Below are 22,821 nucleotides of genomic sequence, written 5' to 3'. Positions count from 1 at the left end.
GTTGTTTTATTTTGACTAGACAAAAGATGATAGCGATTATTGGTCAGTGAAGAAGATGAGTTGAGTATTTTAGAGAGAGCCCGAGGCTGTCAGAGACACGGAGGGGAAGCAATAACAATATAATGCAATCCAATAAAACATCTGGGCCATGAATTCAACACTTGTGAAGAAAATATCAGGAACTACTAATCGGACATTTTGGTCTCAGTCGACTAAGATTTTCTTAGTCCGTTCATCTTTATTTATGCTTTTGTTTTCATGCTGAATTACTTATTTCCAAGAAACTCGTGAGCACATCTCTAATAAATACAAATATAAAGACTTAAAGTTGTGTTTTTTATGTGATTTCCTTGTGTAGAAACTCAGTAGTACAGATCTGTAGCTCTTGTCTGTGTGCTTAGAAATACATTGCAGTACAGTACTATTTGTTTGCAGGGTAATTTTATTGGATTGCTGTTTCTTGTCCACCCTCCTTAATACATTTTATATGAGCAGTTTATGATTTAAACACGTAAAAGCTCCGTATGGTGCCTCTCCAAGGTTAAGTGGATGTGCATGCTCCATTAAAAGCCCCAGCTGAAGTCATAAAGCACAAATGGTGTCATCTTGAAGGATATTGTGAGGACTGCAAGAAAAAAAGATTTTGTCTGGCATAATAATGATAATCATAATACTCCGAGAACTTTATTTGAATCCATAAATCATCTGAGAAACCTGATGCCTTCTGCTCAGACTCTGAGCTTTTAAAATGTCTGCGTTACAGCGCCATTAAGCAAATTAATGGAACTGCAGAAGCATCAAATCCAATGACTCACTATGGGAGGGTTGCTTGTGATCACACGAAGAACCAAGACCCAGCTCTTCAGGTCTTTATGGGCCAGGTGAGCAGCTCCAAGAGGGTAGATGTCCAGCCACAGAGGAACCAAACCAACAAGAGCATCACAAGTCAAATGTTACCAGCTGTCTGCCACCGGGCAGCGCTCCAATCGGGTCCCCCTGGATCTCATTCAAAGTCTAAATACGTCACACACACACACACACACACACACACAGACACACACACACACACACACACACACACACACACGCACACACACACACACATTTGCTGTCAACATTCGAAGCTCTTAATCTAATTACCACAAAAGTAATCCAGAACCAGATCATTTAACAACATAGTGGAAGAAAACTATTGTTCCTCCTGTTAAAATGTAGCTATTTCAAAAATACATCATAATTTCCTTTAAAAAAAACAATCTCTTATTCATTGCAGGACATGTTGGGGTGATGATGGGTGTCGGACAGTTTACATGATAAACACCAAGACCCCGAAACTGAAGCCAGCTTGATGGAAAACAGCCGTTGTCAGTTTTATTCTTAAAGTTTCACAACCCCAAAGTAAGACTCTAGCAGCTTGTATTTCAAAGACATTAACAACATTGTATCCCTTTGCATTATTTCACATGATCATATTATGAATATAATAATATAAGGGAGAGATTGACGAGGATATGTTTAAAAATATGATACAATGCGCTGCTATATTTCACTTAATTTCTTGTCCCTTCCTGATTGAATGTCGCTGGATACATTTAAAAGCATCCTTATACCGTATAAAGCAGGATCTGTGTAACAGTTTATGTGAATACAAATATATAAACCACCAAAAGAGAGTCTTGGTTGGAGTAAAAGTCTGCAGACTCTTGTCAATATGAATTCATAGTTGATGATTCATAGTTTCCGCTTTGGCAGATGTAACAAACGGCTTTGACAGAGTTAGAAATGTCCTTCTCTCTCTTTAATGTCTTCTTTCAGCCTGAGGTCCAAATAAATAAATAAATATTTGCATGTGCACATTCACTATCAGCAGCAGCCCAATCAAAGCAGCAGCAGACAGACTCATCCATCTTTATCACTGCAGCAACACACTCGTGAGACTTGGCAGTGAGCACACACACACACACACACACACACACACACACACACACACACTCACGCACACACACACACACACACACACACACGAACACACACACTCACGCACACACACACACACACACACACACACTCACGCACACACACACACACACACACACGCACACACGTACACACGCACACACGTACACACACACACACACGTACACACACACACACTCACGCACACACACACACGCACACACTTACACACACACACGTACAGACACACACACACGTACACACACGCACACACACGCACACACTCACGCACACACTAACGCACACACACACACGCACACACACACAAACGTACACACACACACGTACACACACACGTACACACACGTACAGACACACACACACACAAACACACACGTACAGACACACACACACGTACACACACACACGTACACACGCACACACACGTACACACACACGCACACACACAGGTACACACACACACACAGGTACACACACACGTACAGACACACACCTTCCATCTTTCTATCTTCATCCTCTCATTCTCTCTCTCTCACCTCGTCTATTGCATAACGGGTCACATGAAAGACAGTTCAGGGCTAACCAGCTCACCTTTTTCTATTTTATTTTAGGGTATGGATGAAAAGTGCAGTGACCTCACGATGTGCTGCTTTATTGAACGAGGCCAGCTGCAGGTTGTGTAACTGGTTCTTTTTGTTGCAGCTGCTGGTTTGATTGCATCCGTCAGTCAGCAGCGAGCCGCACGAGGACTGTTCGGGTGTCCATTGTCCCGTCGGGAGCTCTGTGTTTTGACGACGGCGGCCTGTGAATATGAGCGGTGATTGGCGGAATGGGTTTGAAAGTTGACACACTCGTGTTGCTTTAACTTCAACCAGAGGTGATTATAGGCTGATGCAATCTTTGTGTGTGTTTGATCTCATGTACACTATGCTCTGTTATCTTGACACGGACAAAGTGTCGACTGAGTCAGCGCCGCTGTCAAGACTTTAATTGGTCTCTCACATGTACACACACACACACACACACACACACACTGAATCCCTCCTTTCTCTGTGAGCTTCTGATTAACACCTGGATTGTTAAAGTTGAGCCGGTGCTGTGGATCAACACAGCTCTGTTTGTCACTGCATTGCACATGAATCATATCAAAACTGATATCACACTAACAAAATACACAAAGTGGTGGATGTAGAACTGCTGTACGTGCTCTGCGGCGTGTTTAGCGTGTTTAAAAGTCGTGTTGATTCTCAGCGTCACCGTCTTCAAACACCCTTTCGTAAAGTTGGATTTGGATCAGATTTTAAAATGTCAATGAGTATGACTGCAATGATGTCCAAGGCATTAGGTCACATGAATATTTAGTTCAGCTGTGGTTGGAATGGGTTACTATAATCAATATAAAAGGGCCCTTTTCCCTATGATGGTACTTAATTATACCATTCTTTCCTGTAAACGTGTCAGAAATCCAAATAGACTACTGGGTAATTGTTCAGAAATTATATTGTGATTTGACATTAGTGTTTAATATAACATGTAAACTATCCAGAAAGCAAAAGTATTTCAAAATGTAACATTAATAGATTGTTTAGTTTCATCCAATAAACAGTGGCACTATATCTCAATCTTTAGAGATACTCTTTATTTCTTCAATCAAAACTGTAATACATACTCTTTATACAGTCAATACATTCATTAGGAGGAACAAAACGGAATTATGCAAGCCTATAGTTACTCCAGTACGATCAAAAAACACAGTTCTGAAACACTGCCATGGAGAAAGGTAAAATACTTAAAAATGGTCATTGTGTAGAAAATCACTATCAGAAAAATACCAACAAAAATGACAGAAGCGTCAGTTTTACATTCATGGTTATATATCGTTATAATACTGTGCTGTATGTAATTATATTCATCATGATTGAGTAAAAATACATATTTGATGTCATACATTACAGGTCTATGGCACACACATTTTTTTTAAAGCTTCTTTCTGTCTAAGACGGACATTTTGTACACACACTCGCACGCACACACACATTGTAGAGCTAAGCAGGTAGAGAGAGAGAGACGGAGAGGAGGTGTGAGAGAGAAAATACAATTTCACCCTCTGATTGATTTATGTTTTGTTATCTTTTTAATATCTGGCTGAAGAAAATATAGATCTTATCATAATGGGGGAGAATTTCTTTGCATCAACCCCCAGCCCTTCCCCCTCCCCATCTTCCACTCTCACACACATACACACACACACACACCCTCCCACCTGCTCCCTCCTGCCTCACGTGGGAGACAAAGAGACACCTGCATGTGACACTCTTTCAACACCCCCCACTCATCCATTCGCTTTGGTTTCCTAAAGCTGCTTTGCCTGCCTCGCTCCCAGGAGGCCGCGGGACTGAAGGCGCCGGCCCTCCCACAAATGTCACATTAACATCGCCTGGAACACTGGAGAGGGTTAACACGTGAGATGAATGTCATGGCAACATTGATCCGGCGTGAGCTATTCGGGTTGAGGCCTTAATCATTTATTTGTGTTCTTACTTTCTTAATGATCATCGTAGGACCATTAGGCATTATTGATTGAGGATTAAAGCACATATTTTGGTGCCTTTACACTAAACGTCCTGCTGAGGATGTGTGATGGACTCGCTGAGTGGTTACCGGGTATCGACCCTTTTGGGTGTTCATTTACATCAAATAACTCTTGACATCCACCGGTTTCTCCTCGAGGTCCCGAACCGCATGGATCCATTTTCTAAAGAGAAATGACGGAGCCGTATGCTCAGTTTGCACATGCAGCCGCACGACTTCAAGGCAATCAGTTAACGAGTAGAAAAAGGACACGAGAAATTAACTTTGAGCGAGTGCATTTGACATAAAGTGGGAGGAAAGAGGAGTGGGAGGAAAGAGGGAGCAGAAAGAGGGAGCAGTGGGAGGAAAGAGGAGTGGGAGGAAAGAGGGAGCAGAAAGAGGGAGCAGTGGGAGGAAAGAGGAGTGGGAGGAAAGAGGAGTGGGAGAAAAGAGGGAGCAGAAAGAGGGAGCAGTGGGAGGAAAGAGGGGAGTGAGGAAAAGAGGGAGCAGTGGGAGGAAAGAGGGAGAGTGGGAGGAAAGAGGGAGCAGTGGGAGGAAAGAGAGTGGGAGGAGAGGGAGGAAAGAGGGAGCAGTGGGAGGAAAGAGGAGTGGGAGGAAAGAGGGAGCAGAGGAAAGAGCAGTGGGAGGAAAGAGGAGTGGGAGGAAAGAGGGAGCAGAAAGAGGGAGCGAGGAAAGAGGAGTGGGAGGAAAGAGAGGGAGGAGAGTGGGAGGAAAGAGAGGAGTGGGAGGAAAGAGGGAGCAGTGGAGGAAAGAGAGGGAGCAGTGGGAGGAAGAGAGAGAGGAGTGGGAGGAAAGAGGGAGCAGTGGGAGGAAAGAGAGGGAGGAGTGGGAGGAAAGAGAGGGAGCAGTGGGAGGAAAGAGAGGGAGCAGTGGGAGGAAAGAGAGGGAGCAGTGGGAGGAAAGAGGGAGCAGTGGGAGAAAGAGAGGGAGCAGGGGGAGGAAAGAGAGGGAGCCAGTGGGAGGAGAGAGAGCAGAGGGGAAGAGAGTGAGGAGGAGAAGCAGGAGAGGAGCAGTGGGAGAGAAGAGGGAGCAGTGGGAGAAAGAGGGGAGGAGTGGGAGGAAAGAGAGGGAGCAGTGGGAGGAAAGAGGGAGCAGTGGGAGGAAAGAGAGGGAGCAGTGGGAGGAAAGAGGGAGCAGTGGGAGGAAAGAGAGGGAGCAGTGGGAGGAAAGAGAGGGAGCAGTGGGAGAAAAGAGGGGAGGAGTGGGAGGAAAGAGAGGGAGCAGTGGGAGGAAAGAGAGGGAGCAGTGGGAGGAAAGAGAGGGAGCAGTGGGAGGAAAGAGGGAGCAGTGGGAGAAAAGAGGGGGAGGAGTGGGAGGAAAGAGAGGGAGCAGTGGGAGGAAAGAGGGAGCAGTGGGAGGAAAGAGAGGGAGCAGTGGGAGGAAAGAGGAGTGGGAGGAAAGAGAGGGAGCAGTGGGAGGAAAGAGGAGTGGGAGGAAAGAGGAGTGGGAGGAAAGAGAGGGAGCAGTGGGAGGACTGCAGTGGAGTGAGGTGAGTAGAAAGTGGCGATCGGTGCTCTTTCATTAACATTTCATTTTGAAGAAAATCTATTTGTGAGGAACAAAGAAATGTTGGTCTGAGGTCACAACTGAAGTGGGAATGTAATGTAATGTTAATGTAATTCTGACTGATTAGAAATAATTACACTTTTTTCACAGTAACAATTTGGGTCTTTGTTGTTTTGGTCATAATTCCTATTCGATCAAAGTCATTCACCAACTATATTCTTTATATCTAAATTACACGACATTGCAACACAGCGTAAAAGCTTAAGGGCAGACACCCTGGGTTAACAATAAAGAACTCATAAATATTGCTTTTAAACTTACACAGTTAATCATTTGCATTAAGATTGTTTATTGGATTACACGTATTTCTCCAGAACAGAAATCTGAACATTAGATTCTTGTTTTACAGATGTTTTTACAGAAGGAATTTGGAGGACACTACAGGTAAATAGGGTAAATAGGGTTTTTTGTATTACACATTTTCTGAAATTGTATGTTTGGATTAGCATTATAACTGCTTCTAAATGCAATCTTTTCATTAGACTTAAAGAAGACATACTATGGAAATAAAACCCCCAAAATGTTTTAATTGACCAGTGCATGACAGCCCAGTGGTATAGTGTTGTTTTAAAAGCTCTTAAATATATAAATATTTGAAAATCTATCGTTTGTGTGCTTTTTAAAAAACTTTTATTGCTTGTTGTCTTTTTATCGCTTACTTTATTTTTCTTGATTGTTTTTGTAAAGCATTTTCAGTACGGTACAATTACAGCATATTTACCTTCTTGCGACAAATTACTTTTCCCTTTTATGGAAAAATATTGTATCAGCTATACATGCATCACAAGACAGTCCTTGTCTCTCGAACAGTTATGTAATTAGATTGGTCGAAGACCGTATCGTGTACAATTGTCATATTCAAATGATTGGTAGGTAGCGATTTGAGAAATGTGAAACATAGTACGTAAATCTGTGTTTAATTACCTTGAATTGCAGACTTTGGCTGACGTGAAGCTAAGTAGAATATGGCTTTATTCAGGCCCTGACCAGCTGTGCACAACACAAACAGGTTAAACCAGGCTCAAGTTATACCGCATTGCAACGTGACATCATCTGGCAAGCCGACGTGTCAGCCAATCACATACGAGCACTCAGTCCTTGTGAGGATAAGGATAAAAATAGTTCCCGTCACGATGAATCCCAATTTAACCCAGAAAACAGGGACAAACAAGCCAAACGCCTATAATAATCATCTCATATATTTACTGGTTTAGAAAACACACTGTTAAGTTGTTTAAAAAGTCTGATGAAGCTGTTGAGTCACATGTTATATAACTGACTTAGACATAAGGAAACATTTGCCCTGATTTTCATCTGCAGACAGTTTGTTGTTCAACGTGTTGCGATGGTGGACGATGGCCACAGCTGCCCCCAAAGTGTCGAAGCAGAGTTTGGAGGGCATGAGACCAGTTATGACAGAAGAACCGAACATCCATCACATTTAAAGCCTCATCCAATAAAACGAGACCTGCCGCGTCTGATACCTCAAGGCAGGTATTAGCAGAAATATATACCCTTTGGCACGGCTCCATTCTTGCTAGATAGATGAAGACTGCTAATGCCGCAAGGTGTCTGGATGTGCATTGATCTCAATGTGCTGTTTCGGTGGGCAATACAGAGTACATGTGTGTGTGTGTGTGTGTGTGTGTGTGTGTGTGTGCGCGTTAACATTTGTTACCGGGCAGGACTCAGGCAGCACTGAGGCACTGTTGATGTATGCGAGTGTGTTTTGCGTTGTATTTTTTTACTGTATTTCCATCAGCCAGCAGCAGAATGAGCGCAGCTAAAATGTGTCACTGTGGCCCTGAGACCAAATTCACTGCTGCATCATGGGACATAAAACCTTGGACGAGGGAAAACAAACCGTCCTCTCTGTCTCTCTCTTTTTCTCTCAGTCGCTCAGAAAGCTAAAGGGGTTAAGAGACGTTACATTCATTATATTCATCCAGATAATGGCTAACAGTAAGTCATCAAGTACCATTAATAGTTAATAGAGGACTATCTACTAATAGCAGAAATTTCCTCTACCTAATATTGGAAATGTGATCACTAGATTAACGACAGCTTGGAGCCGTCATATTTTTTGTCTTGTATTTTTGTGAAGCTATACAATAACAGTCAAGTCTACCGTTAATAAATATTTAACCAACAATAAGCAGAGATAGACTACTCATCCTACGACAATCTGTGGGTTGACTTTCATGGCGTGCGCCGACTTTCATGGCGTGACAGCGAGGATGAACTCGGCACACACACGAGGAAAGTCAGACCGGGCTGTTCATTTTTAGGAAAGCCCAAGTCGAAATGCCTTTGAGATGTTTCTGCATATTGAACTGGAAATGACGGCGCTGTTTTAGCATTGCTTGAGAGACAGCCAGAACCGTCGGTGGCTCTGCCTGAGTGAATCACCCCTCGAGGTGAGCTGTTCAGTGCCCAGACTGACTGGATGTCTCTGCTTTCTGGAAATGACTCCCAACGGACAAAGAAAATCCTCACCGTTCGTGGCAGTGAGCAACAGAGAGCCTCAATAAAGAAATCAATGTCAGGCGTTTGAAGCTTCACCGAGGATTCATGTAGTTGCCAGTTTAGTCTGTAGCGCTGTGGCTCGTAAAAGTCATTGATAGATGGTGGCGATGTCCTGCGAGCCAGCAGTCAGTCTCTTACGGTAGCTGTATTTTTTTGCATGAGGGAAACAATCAACATCTGTTTGATGCTGGTCGCTGCATTGTGAATACTTTATTGAACATATGAAGCCATTTTTTGTCAAGCACGCATCTGCTGTTTGCTTTTTCCACCTTGCTAGCCAACCACTTTGTTAGCGCTCACAGCTAGCTAAACTGTCCCCTGTGTGCTCTCCAGGCGTGTTGACATTTTCAAGCCTCAAAGAGTTCCAAAGCTGGTCACCAAGGAGACAATGTGTTCCCCAACAACTGAAGGGTGGGGGCGGCTGCTGGTGGCTGAGTACTCAAGAGGAAATACAGATGGGTTTCCCATTTTTGTCATACTGGTACACCAACATCTTGATGCAGTGGGAGTTGGCTGGTGAGATCCAAGGGCTGCTTGTGATGGAAAAGTTGTGGCTGGCATAGAACGGCGGGGGCTGCTTCCGGCAGTGGAGCAGGGCTCGCAGGACGTTGGCCGCCATGCCTCGGAAGCGCTTGCTGATGAAGCAGTAGAGGAAGAAGTTGACCCCCGTGTTGAGCAACGCTAGCATGTTCGCCAGATCAGTGAGCACGTGGAGCAGTCGGCCGGCGGCTTGTGAGACTGGAGGAGGGGAGTAGAAGTGGTAGAGGATCATGAGGGTGCGTGGCGCCCACAAAACGGCGAAAATGGAGGTGATGGCGAGGAGAATGGCGGTGGTCTTGCCAGTCGAGTAGCCGCGCAGACGGAAGCAGCTGCGGCGTCTGCGCAGCTTACGGACGATGACGGCGTTGAGGGAGAAGAAGACAGTGCAGGGGAGGATGTAGACGGTGGCGCGTGGGCCCACACCAGGACATGCTGGGCCACGTTCTCCTGTTGCCCTCCCCTCCTCCTCCGACACTGCCCAACCCCAGCAGGCTGTGGCCAACAGCTCGGGCCACCAGTAATAAGGAGCTGCAGAGATCAGGCACCCAATATACACAGCAAATATCACCCTTCGTGTGCGGGCCGGGAAGGAGACTGTATGGTAGCGAAGCGGGGTGGCACACAAGCGATGTAACGGTCAATGGTGAGAGCACGGTGATCCAGATGGAGGTGTGGATGGAGGAGAACTCCAGAACCTGTACTGCGTTGTTTAGTGACGGAGGCAGAGCCGTGCCCAAATAAAGTCCTCTAATATGAAGTCGACAAAAAACGAATGAGGAGCAGAACCAGGATGTCGGCGGCTGCCAGAGCTAGGAGATAGTTGTAGGAGGACTTCTGACGACGCAGCACCAGCTGGGACAGGATGACCACTGTTAGGATGTTAGCTGGGAGGAGGAAGGAGGGGACGAAGGAGGTGATTAGAAGCAGAAATTGGGAAATGAACAGGAAAAAGGAAAAAAGATTGACGAGGTTGGAAAATGAATGGGCACAGGTTGGGGCAGGGAAGGAAACAGAAAGATTGAGTGTTAATGGGCAGGCAGTCAAGAAGACACAACAACATACACATGCTTTGTACAACAGGTGCAGCCAACACAAAAGAGTGACTGCTCTTACACAAGCACACAACACACAAAGAGTAAAACGGAACAATATTTGCAATATGTGGAAGATTTTCAGCACCACCGCCAGCAACGAGCACACATTATGGAATCTGTTATCGCCTCCAGTCAGTGTGCACCACGTTCAACCAGCCCTCCCCCTGTGTAATCCTCCCTCTGTTTATTGCTCCCTCCGCTTTCCCTCTTCATCTACACCTGCTGTGTGATTCCAGCAGCATGTGCCTCTCTTCCTTTGGCCAAACTGTTATCTTTAATAAAGAGTAAAGCCGCAACAGAAACCGGAGGGCAACGTGCAGCAGCCGAGGCAGTCTGCCGACTTCACTCCTGCAGCCACTCTGCCGGCTGCCCCATCTCTCCCTGTTCTCTTTTCACTCTTTACTCCAAATTCCCGACATATATCGGCATACCTTCCCTCCCGTGTTGCCTAAATAATGTTTCCCTCGCCACCTTCTTGTTCATTTATTCCAACTCTATCAATTTCTTTCACAAGCAGCAAAGCTGACTCGCCGAGGATTGGGGGGGACCAATTTTTCACTGAAAAGAACGTGGACACAAAGGCCTGGATGTGATTTATTCCACGGCCACGTCTACCTAAGCATGACCTCTGTGCGCCTGCTCCAGACGGGAGGAACACGGCTCTCTGCCTCTCAGGGGGAACTGCAGTTTGGTGATTGCATTGAACAGGCTCATTAACATGTCTTTTGTCCTTCAATAGGAATATTCTGGTATATTACTGCATATTATTCTCAGGTGATTCCCATCACTACACGGTGGCTGTGCTCACACTGTAGTGTTGTTAGAATGTGAAACGAATAAAATCAGTGAAGTTAATTATTGTCATCATTGGTACAGAGGAATTTCCAACATGCCGTGTCATCTTTGCCTCGGCATGTCACTGTTTCCAACTTTGCACCAGTGGAATAGCACGAAACTATTCGCAAGACTATCGTCAGACTATTTTCATATAGCAGCAGCATGCAAGAGATAATGTGAACCTTCTATTGGAAACATTACTGCATCGTGCTATTAGGGGTCGGAAACTGCACCTTTAATGGATCTTATGTACGATTATTTTGAATGAACTTCCATGTGCAAAATCCTTTAAACCTCTTATATAGCATTTGGACATAAACATTTCTTCAAAGCGACATTAGTGTGTTAGCTCATTGCACATTGAGAACATTCATTACATGTGTGACTATAGGCAAAAATCAATACTTTTCCAATGTCTCCAAAGATTCCTATTTCATTAGTTCAATTACCTGAAATAGCAATCAGATACACACCTTTACCGTTGCCAACCAACCCCATTTAGTGTAACTTGCTGGTGAGCCATGAAGAGTTGTCCGATCTGTTTCCTCAGACGAAGATGCCTCTAACATTGATTTACATCGCAGCATCACTGCGACATCAATGCACTTAGCGGCTGTCCCTGCCCATACAGTGTGTGTGTGTGTGTGTGTGTGTGTGTGTGTGTGTGTGTGTGCGCGTGCATGTTTTTTCTGTGGTCCTGTCCCACTCTGCAGTAATAGATCTTGGATTGGATTAAGTATGGCAGCTAGGAGTCTGGTACATCACACTTCACAGCCTCAAACACTGTCAGCTGGTTACAAATTTCAAAGCCGGCTCCAGATAATGACTAAAGATGTCCTTCCCAGACTGGAGGATGTGCAGCAGAACAGACACACACACTCACACACACACACGCACATTAACACATGCACACAAACAGCATTAGGGATGCACCAATACATTAACGTACAATCTATCAATAACATAAACGAGATGTCAAAGCCGTTTACAAGACTCGACAAGCCGATATCTGTGTTCCTGCCGGGCTGCTGGATTGCACCACACGCCCCTCCATTACGGAGCCCCTCCCTCGTGCACCACACCGGCCTCTGCACAGGCAAGTTAAATTGCTTTCATGTCGAATCTTGGTCGTCTGCGTTATTGATCTTTTTTTTTTTCAGCTACACTTTCTGTCTGTTTCTTCGTCTGCTCGGCAAATTAAATCCACAATATATTTAAATTTAGGTTGACCTTGGACTGATTTGGTGCATGAAATATTCGTTCAGCTTGGCCTTGTGCACAGACTCTATGGTAAGAATCTTAACTTAAGCGTTAAGTTAGAAAGAAGTGAGTTAGCCAGCTCCTCATCTCATTATGAGATACATTAGCCGCTACTAGCATAACACACCCGACCCTCCGACACACTTGGTGGTGGTCTAGTTGCATTATAGGACATATGGTGAAAGGAAAGGAGCACAAATCCATCATGATTCTGACCATGCTATAGCGGTGCAATACTAAATCGTAACTGAGCTAGTTTTGATGTCGCTTGTTTCAGTTGTTTTAATCAGACTCTTTGTACGTGCTTCATACACACACCTCTCACAGCTGTCAGCGTGTACCGTATACACACCTGCAGACTCTAATCTGGTTCTTATCAGTGTTTGTGTTCTTTCTACCACGACAAGTTTGTTGCTAAGATCTGAGCTGCTCATAAACTTGGTGGTGGAGGCGCGTTACAAACGATGCACAATGTACACCGCCTTTAAATCCACAGCCTCACTCTCTTTTGTACCTTTTTGTACCATCAATTCTCTCACTTTCTCTATCCTCTGACCGCTAAACAGGGAGCGGTGACACGAAATGGAAACAGGAAAGCTTCGACTGTCACTGGGTATTATTGTGTGTGGGCTCCCCGGTGAGATGGGGCCTTCTACAGACAAACAAAAGGGATCCGTAGCGAGCTTGACATTTCCATTTAGCTTGAGCCAGCTTGTTGTTCATTCATTTCATCCGACTCCTGCTCTTTACGTTGTCTCTGGACGCAGGGAGGGGGGAAAGCTGCACATCCGTGCACACACAGAACAGAGACTTGAGGACAACACATACAAAGAGGCTTCCGTACTCACATAGAGAAATGTGCGTCTCATGCCTGGACACTTCAGCCAGAAGCACATACAATGTGTCACCATCTTCTTCTTTTTTTTTGCGGTGTCTCCAGCTGAGAGGGGATTAGAATCACCTGTAGGACGGATAATGGGCTGCGGTTTGTTTGTGTGTGTGTGTCTGTGTGTGTGTGTGTGTTTGCATGGGCGACCCTCTCTGTGTGTTTGTGTGGGAGTGCTTTGTGTCTGCACTCCCCCTGCTGCACCCATAATATGGCGAGGGACAGGGCCATTGACGTTGTTTAGTGGGAAAAGAGAAGGCACACCGTGCTCCTCGAGGTGTAACGAGGCTGACTCATCCCACCACTAAAGGGACGCGCTCAGACGGGCTGTCGACAGATGACACTGTGCACCCCTCAAAACCGGTGGCAAGGCATGAGATGCTGCACCCGAAGTCGTTAGGCTTTCTCGTGGGCCTCGTATTACATAAACCATTATAAAAATGAATTTATTCTACAAAAAAGACAATGAAAGTAAGCATTGCAATTATCTTTTTGCTTTTTTCGTGCTTTTCTTTTGTCATTTGGAGAAAATTGAGGTTTGGCTTTGGTGGCTTATCCGGAGGCTAATAAGACAAGACGAGTGGAGAAGAGAGGGATGAGGAAATAGATGGAAGGTGAAGTAAAGTGTGGTCTGAGGAAGGTCACAGATAGTTAAAAAAAAACGAGAGCGCGAACGGAGGGGAGGATTAGATGGAAACACAGAATGAGACTGAGAGAGGTAGAGAGGGGGAGGAATGGAAGAGGCTGGAGACAGAGAGGGGGTGAATATCAAAGCTTGCTTCAAAGGTCACAAGCACTTTGTTCCTGATGACAACCATTTCCCTTTTGTCGGTCTCAGTGTCAGACCGGACATAAAGCAGGGCGATTCCTTAATTCTACCAAACCAAAGCCAGGACCACATCCCTGCTGCAAAGCCACTAAATAAAATTATGATTTTGGGGACGCGTTTTAAAAACTGTTTCAAACCCACAGATATTCTTCATGAATTGAAATCCTTGGCTTGTAATGTTATGAAAATGTCATCAATCCAACACATTTTATTGCGAGCATCATCTTGATGTGTGTGATCTGAGAGTTAATAAGGAAGGGTAGAGGGAGCTCATGAGAAAAAGAGAGATGCAATAAAGAATATAGGCCTATTAAGAGAGCGAGGCCCTGGTTGCTACTAATGATATTGATGCTGCTGCAGTGCTCTGCCTCTGCTCACCTCTTACAGACATTCATTTTAAAGACAGGCCAGCGAGTCCAAGTTTGGTGGAGATGACTGTCCTTACATAACGGATAACCGTGCTGCCAGTAATGAGACGCTGCAGACTGACAAACTCAGGGTGTTGTGTTTAAAGTGTTCATAAATAATGTTAACAGTTCTAGTGTGTTTTTGGAACTTCTCCAAAGGTTTTTTATTGCCTTGAATGGTGAAAGTGTGTTTAAAATTGAGGGTAGAGGAGAGAATTAAATGCAGAGAAGAGACGGGAAGAAGGGTTAAATGGATGGAAGATGAAACACAGAGATGACGCCCAGATCACAGCGCAATGATTATCCTCAGAATGACATATTACTGTTGTCCAAAACATGCCAATCAACACAGGGATTTGTTTTCTTCAGCCGTGGTGACAGCATTTGGTTGTCAGCTGGTCAAACAAAGTCAACTCACTGCACCAACACCGTCTCTGATTTACTGCCTCTGTCCTCCTCTGGCCTCCTCTGTCCTCCTCTGGCCTCCTCTGTCCTCCTCTGTCCTTCTCTGTCCTCCTCTGGCCTCCTCTGTCCTCCTCTGGCCTCCTCTGGCCTCCTCTGGCCTCCTCTGTCCTCCTCTGGCCTCCTCTGTCCTCCTCTGTCCTCCTCTGGCCTCCTCTGTCCTCCTCTGGCCTCCTCTGTCCTCCTCTGGCCTCCTCTGTCCTTCTCTGTCCTCCTCTGTCCTCCTCTGTCCTCCTCTGGCCTCCTCTGGCCTCCTCTGGACTCCTCTGTCCTCCTCTGGCCTCCTCTGTCCTCCTCTGGCCTCCTCTGTCCTCCTCTGGCCTCCTCTGTCCTCCTATGTCCTCCTCTGGCCTCCTCTGTCCTCCTCTGTCCTCCTCTGTCCTCCTATGTCCTCCTCTGGCCTCCTCTGTCCTCCTATGTCCTCCTCTGGCCTCCTATGTCCTCCTCTGTCCTCCTCTGGCCTCCTCTGTCCTCCTCTGTCCTCCTCTGTCCTCCTCTGTCCTCCTCTGGCCTCCTCTGTCCTCCTCTGGCCTCCTCTGTCCTCCTCTGGCCTCCTCTGTCCTCCTATGTCCTCCTCTGGCCTCCTCTGTCCTCCTCTGTCCTCCTATGTCCTCCTCTGGCCTCCTCTGTCCTCCTATGTCCTCCTCTGTCCTCCTCTGGCCTCCTCTGTCCTCCTCTGGCCTCCTCTGGCCTCCTCTGGCCTCCTCTGTCCTCCTCTGGCCTCCTCTGTCCTCCTCTGTCCTCCTCTGGCCTCCTCTGTCCTCCTCTGGCCTCCTCTGTCCTCCTCTGGCCTCCTCTGTCCTTCTCTGTCCTCCTCTGTCCTCCTCTGTCCTCCTCTGGCCTCCTCTGGCCTCCTCTGGACTCCTCTGTCCTCCTCTGGCCTCCTCTGTCCTCCTCTGGCCTCCTCTGTCCTCCTCTGGCCTCCTCTGTCCTCCTATGTCCTCCTCTGGCCTCCTCTGTCCTCCTCTGTCCTCCTCTGTCCTCCTATGTCCTCCTCTGGCCTCCTCTGTCCTCCTATGTCCTCCTCTGGCCTCCTATGTCCTCCTCTGTCCTCCTCTGGCCTCCTCTGTCCTCCTCTGTCCTCCTCTGTCCTCCTCTGTCCTCCTCTGGCCTCCTCTGTCCTCCTCTGTCCTCCTCTGTCCTCCTCTGGCCTCCTCTGTCCTCCTCTGGCCTCCTCTGTCCTCCTATGTCCTCCTCTGGCCTCCTCTGTCCTCCTCTGTCCTCCTATGTCCTCCTCTGGCCTCCTCTGTCCTCCTATGTCCTCCTATGTCCTCCTCTGGCCTCCTCTGTCCTCCTATGTCCTCCTCTGGCCTCCTCTGTCCTCCTCTGTCCTCCTATGTCCTCCTCTGGCCTCCTCTGTCCTCCTCTGTCCTCCTATGTCCTCCTCTGGCCTCCTCTGTCCTCCTATGTCCTCCTCTGGCCTCCTCTGTCCTCCTCTGTCCTCCTCTGGCCTCCTCTGTCCTCCTCTGTCCTCCTATGTCCTCCTCTGGCCTCCTCTGTCCTCCTATGTCCTCCTCTGGCCTCCTCTGTCCTCCTCTGGCCTCCTCTGTCCTCCTATGTCCTCCTCTGGCCTCCTCTGTCCTCCTCTGTCCTCCTCTGTCCTCCTATGTCCTCCTCTGGCCTCCTCTGTCCTCCTATGTCCTCCTCTGGCCTCCTCTGTCCTCCTCTGTCCTCCTATGTCCTCCTCTGGCCTCCTCTGTCCTCCTCTGTCCTCCTCTGGCCTCCTCTGTCCTCCCGCGGCCTCGCTGGCTCGTCTCCCCTCGACGAGCTGACACACTCTTTTTGTTCTGGAGACAAACCAGAGCTTGGAAATCTCTTACATTTGATGTACCTAATGTTTGCTCTGTTCTCCCCCACTGTCCATGCTTCAACTCCTCTTCGTTCAGTTAGCAGTTAACAGCTCACCTTAAACTCCCCTTTTGGAGTGATAGCATCCGTTAACAAGCCCCCATTCCACCACAGGTGCCCTATCGCTGTTGCAGATTGACAGATCAATAGTGCAAACTGCAAATCACTCGGGCCCGACTCTTCATTAAGTCGCGTCTCACACCTGGTCCACGCTGGAACAGAAGGTTGTTAGTGCGTAACCTCCCCAACCTTTTCACCGTCGTGAGGGTGGATACGTGGGAGTGGGAGATGTTTTTCAAGTCTCACGTGTGCCACTCACGCAGCTGACGGTTGAGTTTTCAAGGAAGAGGCAACGCACCAACACACTGTGGAGAATGTTCAAGGTGAAGGAGGGACACACACACACACACACACACACACACACACAGTGTTCACACATCTCTACTCCACACAACCACTTGTCACATATTCAACCTTGAGGGGATCATGAGACGATGGGCCCCTGAGCACAGACATGCAGAGCAACACTCAGACTTTATATTGTTTATGTGTGTGTCCTTGTGTAGCTATTTAGATTATTGTTGTCGCCTTTTTATGTCTCTTTGTATTCATCATTGCTCTTGTTCTTCTTGTTACGACAGTCTCGCTGTCTCCAAGGTTAAAGATGTCCTTGCTCGAATACTTGAACTTTAGTGTTTACGTTTACTTTCTACCGCTGCAGAGGCAAATGTTGTTATATCGACCCCCATACTTAATAATGTCAAGCATAGGTTACTGGTTACTTTGCGGTTTATGACTTTGCACAAAAAACATTTATATAAAGTAAATAATCATACCACGGTACCTTGAATGGCCATCTTAAATAAATCCCTCAAATCTACATTAATAAATGATTTAAATGCAGTCCAGGTAGGATTTAAAATGTATGTGTGCAGGTGAAAAGTCTCTAAACGCCATCGAAAAGAACTGATTGTGCAGAGAAATATTCAACTCAAACAAATATGCATGCAAGCAGCTGTCTCGGCCCGGATAATCAGAGCAGCTTCACTTCAACATCCGGTTATTTCACACAGACTCATTGATCATCTTCAACATGCTGTACGGTGTCTTAGCTTTGACTGTTTGGAGATTTGCACTGTTTAAAGAGCAGGCCTCACTTCTGTACTCCAGGCATGTCACAGCCCCAAACCTGCATTGTGCTGTTTGCTATGCCAGCACACATCTGTTCTGTCTCAGCGTGGCGTGGTGAGCAGAGAGAGAAAGAGAGAGTTAGCGATTAATTAAAAACGTGGCAATTCGTTTCAGCTCCGTCATCTGTAGCTGCCCCCACTCCGGGCTCAGAGGTGCTGCTTCACTGGCTCTGTGTTATTAATCTCTTTCTCTTAATTCTGCTCTTCTTCTTCTTCTTCTTCTGGGTGTCATGGTCTGCCTTATCCTCCATACTGTTCATCTGGAGATTGGAGTTCATCATTTCCCTAGGGCCATGCAGAAGTCATTCCCTACGGCTTGATGTGTGTAATCCCTTTTCTTATCACCTTCCATCATCTCGCTTCTCATCCTCAAATCTGGGTTTTTGATGTGACCCCTCTCTGGCTGCTGCTTAAAGGTCAAGAAATGTCCGGACGACGTCTCCCTGAAGCCCTGCTGCTGTTATAACGGAAGCAATGGCTGACAATCAAGGTAGAAACCTCACATCCATTCAGAGTGTTCTGTAGGTCATGCCGCTACTACTCACAGATGCCGCGTTCATGAAAGATTCAGGATATAGACCGAGTGGAACGTCGTAAAGATTGAATAAGTTCATCTCGGCTGCTGCAAAGCATCAGTTCATTCCGACAGCCATTGAAAAGATCGCATTACAATCCCGGGTTATTGTTACGCGGCGATTAAACGAACAGCCTCGATCACAGCTGTTCATTTGTGAAGATCACACTTCGGACGCAGGAGAAACTTTGAAATGACAGAAGAGAGAATGGCTTCTGCAAGACTTCATCTGCCAATGCAGGAGAAATAATCAGGCGAGATTTCACCGGAAAGAAAGACGTCTACTTTCACAAGGCTGTAAATCTTGTGGAGCAAAAGCTTTTCACTGTGCATTGAAGATTTGTTTTGAAAAGTCCCTGATTGTACTCATCGGATTTTAAATAGTGAAACACTTGCATTAAGCTTTGTGTTACTTGACCACAGAATGAGTCCAGCATGTTGGTGGCAGGCTGAAGCAGAGGGGATGTGTATCCGACCATCCAGAGGGCTTTCAACATCTAAAACCCAACCTCTGATTAGGCTTCAACACTTTTTCTCTTTCATTCGACCTCCACGTTTCCTGTCTCTCTCTCGCAGACACACATTCATAATCGCACATGCACGCAGCACTTTGCTTCCCCGTATGAGACTAGGTCAGCGCTCGTAGATCGTGCAGTGGGTGAGAGGCAGTAAATGGGTCCGACAGTGAGTGTGAACGGACTAATCAGTCAATGGAAAAGACGCAACGAGGAAGTGTCATTAATTCAGGTCATCAAGACGAGCCATGTAACACACTTGTCCCGAGGTCAAGCCGGAATCATTACTCACATAATCTGTCATGCACCCATAAGCTAGAACTGCTCCAGAGTAACAAAATAGGTGCAGTTTCGAGGCTTAATAGTCATATTTAATGACGCTTTGCACATTAAACTACTGGTTTCCCTCTATTGTTTGAATGGTGCTTGAATATGTGCAACTCAAGAGATGGATGTACAAACTCCAAGTGAACAGGCACAAGCACAGACAAAAGCATATGACGTACATGCGCATGCACAATTGATTTGCCACAAGGTCAGTATGACAAATCAACAGTGTGTGTGTGTGTGTGTGTGTGTGTGTGTGTGTGTGTGTGTGTGTGTGTGTGTGTGTGCAACGAGTGAAGAGTGGAGCAGACGACACACTCACTCAAACCTCCAGACAAGTGCACAACAAATCAAGATGCAAAGCATGACTCCTGCAACCCACAGATTAACACAGAATGAGACCTGCCTGTGATTAGGCACACGCACAAAACACACAATTGTGTGTCTGCATTTCTTACCCGGAAGGCCGAGGCAGAGCAGGATGCTGTAGTAGATGACGGGCAGTGGTCCGAGAGGGCATCCATGGGCAAACTCAGTGGGATGCTGCCCCGTGCTCCAAGTGCTCCCATTTGGGGAGAAAACAGGGAAGATGTGGCTGTGTTCCATGGCCTCTTCCTCCTCCTCTTCCTCAGCTGAGCTCAGTGTCCAGAAGCCGGGCCACGCAAGCAGACCGCCTGGTCGCCGGTACAGGAGAGAGGGTGCTCTGTCCTTGGGTGCCAATCAGCATGAGTGTGTGCACGAGTTTGCGGGAGGAAACAAGGTTGAGTGTGCTAGAAGGAGGGAGAAATGGAGGAGAGAGTGGAGGGAGACAACAAACAGGATGATATGTGTTAGTAGGTGATGGCGAGGAAGGAGGCGAGAGGAGCGGAGAGGGAGGTGTGAAGAGGTGAGTATGAAGGTAGAAATGGAGAGGGGAGGATGCTGCCTGAGTGTGTGAACGAGGGGGAATGAGAACGAGTCGAGAGCGCAGCGGGAGGAGAAGGAGGAGGAGGAGGAGGAAGAGGAGGAGAGAAGGGAGAGGGAGGGAAAGAGGGAGGAAGGTAGATGGAGAGCAAAGGCATGCTAGAGAGCAGAAAGTGAGGGAGAGAGACGGAGGCTGAGGGTGGAGGCAGGAGGCAGGAGGCAGGAGGCAGGAGGCAGGAGGCAGGAGGCAGGAGGCAGAGGGATGCTCAGAGAGAAAAAGAGGGGTTCCAGTTTGAGGGCAGTGAACACAAAGAGACAATAAAACTGATGAGGATGTGACAGATAACAACAAGATAAATGGAGGGTTAAGTTGAAAAGGATATAGTGTGTTTGACCTTGTCAGATTGTCAATGTGTCTCTATTGCACATCTCTTTAGTCGATATTAAGTAACTTTGGCCATTTATCCACAAATGAATGCACAAGCAGAATCCAAACATGTGCCCACAATCCTTTTTGCATATCATAAACGTTACATACAGTATGAATGCATGTGATATGGACGTGTGTGTGTGTGTGTGTGTGAGTGTGTGAGTGGGGGTTGGGACTGGCTGCTCAATCCAATTTGCCATGCAGTGTGAACTGCTAATGAGATGAAGGCTGTCATTAAAAACGGAAGTATTCCTTCTTAAGAAACACTCCAGTCTGGTTCATAAGGGTTGCAACAGATTAATTTGTCCATTTTCACAATACATCCATTAGTTGTTTAGTCTGAAAAATTGATTTCCTATATTGCACGGACATGTGCAGACCATTGTGAACATAAGCATAACTGATGCAAGTCCATAAGAATCTAATTACTTAAGATTAATTAACAGCATGTTCACAACCAGAACCCGGCTATGCAGCAGAAAACATTTGGGAGAGGAGCTGTTCATTAACCCAACCCCCCAAAACAAGAAGAGCATGCAACAGGAAATCACACCATATGCCAAATTAAGCAAAATGAGTGATTTTTTCATTTAATTTATTTTTCATTTTATGCTGGCAAATCCAGCTGCTGAGTGATGTGTCATTACTGCGGAGCCTGAGTGAGACTTAATTGAATATCAATATTATTATATTACTATCGTTAACATGTGGGTAGCCGTCCACTCGGACAGATGAAGGTATTCCTGCAAGTTACGACCCAAAGCACTCAAAAGATGAATGTTTTGTTTTAGTCCATGCTTTTCTAGATTATAGAACATTTATTTAAATGCAATTCTTGACTATATTTTCAACATTTAGCAAGTTCTCCTGAATCTGATGGACAGTTTTAAAATGTGCTTCGCCACCACTGACTATAACATTAAAATGCTGCGCACACATTAATGAAACGGTAGTAGCCTAATAATAATAATTGGTAAATCTGCAGAGAGCACTTATAATTTATTTTAATTCTGCTGATAATACTTGAATCATTAACTTAACTTTTACTTGTAATTTACTATTTTTAATTAAGTAAAAACATTTTCACCATTGATTTATTGTATAGTAGTCATTATTCTTATCAATGATTTGCAGACTGCTCTGGGCTTAATGTGCAGAAGGTGCAGCTTTGGATGAGTAAAACCAGTGAAACACACTTTTCTTTTAGAGAGCTGTGAGCTGTGTTTCGGTTCTCTCGGTGCATCTTCAGCACAATAAAGGCCGACGCCACCTCTCCTCAGGTCTGAGGAAACACAACCACGCTCTGCCGGCTGAGAGATACAGTATATCATTTAAAAGGTAGCGCATGTGGCTGCGACAAGTACCCAAGGGCAGACGAGATTAAAGAGTTTTACACAAAGAAATAGGTTTTTACGGGAGGAAACTCGCGAGTTTCAAAGCGGAGGATCACAAAAGAGGATCCAGACCATCTTAAAAGCTGCTTGGTGCTTCAATTATGGCACCTCGAGTACCCTCCACCCATCAGATGGAGGGCATCATGTGAACGGATGAATTCATTACAGAAACGGTCCAATAACGGACGAGCTGTTTCTGCTGAACGCCACTTGGATCCGAAGCAGCGAAGTCAAAGGAAGGGTAGGTGTGAAGGGTGTAAAGCAGCAATCATGTGCTCTTCGTTTTGTTCTCCTACACGTGCACAAAATGAGCCGCGGGGGGACGAGCGCCGCCATTAAGCATTAAATAAAATATGGCCAGCTGACGTGAATCGATCACGGAGAAATGTGGGACAGGGGAGGGTGATTCTTCAAGAGTAGCTAACATAGCTGTGAGAAACCCCCACAGCGGTAGCGTGTGCTTGCTCTCCAGTACTTAATACAACATCATCATTGGTCCTTGTCACACAAACTCGATTACGCACAATCTCCTGGCGCTTTGATATAGGCGTGATTGTGTTGTGCGTGGGTTGTTGTTGGATTCAATACAGGACATCAGACACTGTACATGTGTGCCACTGTCATGTGGTGAGACTCGGCACACCACGCCAGGGCAGGTGATGGT

General features: G+C 46.3%; 1 protein-coding gene across 1 annotated transcript; it reads right to left on the bottom strand.

Moving 5' to 3' along the window:
* Positions 1-9,100: 9,100 nt before the first annotated feature.
* Positions 9,101-20,036, bottom strand: LOC117735343 (probable G-protein coupled receptor 139). Its single transcript, XM_034539896.1, is given in 7 exon segments — positions 9,101-9,612; positions 9,615-9,661; positions 9,705-9,814; positions 9,816-9,940; positions 9,943-9,970; positions 9,973-10,085; positions 19,889-20,036. Coding segments are annotated over 7 exon segments (1,083 nt in total).
* Between the last annotated feature and the right edge of the window lie 2,785 nt (positions 20,037-22,821).

The sequence above is a fragment of the Cyclopterus lumpus genome, chromosome 8 (assembly GCF_009769545.1).
Source record: "Cyclopterus lumpus isolate fCycLum1 chromosome 8, fCycLum1.pri, whole genome shotgun sequence".
In the NCBI taxonomy this organism is placed as follows: domain Eukaryota; kingdom Metazoa; phylum Chordata; class Actinopteri; order Perciformes; family Cyclopteridae; genus Cyclopterus; species Cyclopterus lumpus.
This window is presented reverse-complemented; position numbering and strand designations above follow the sequence as displayed.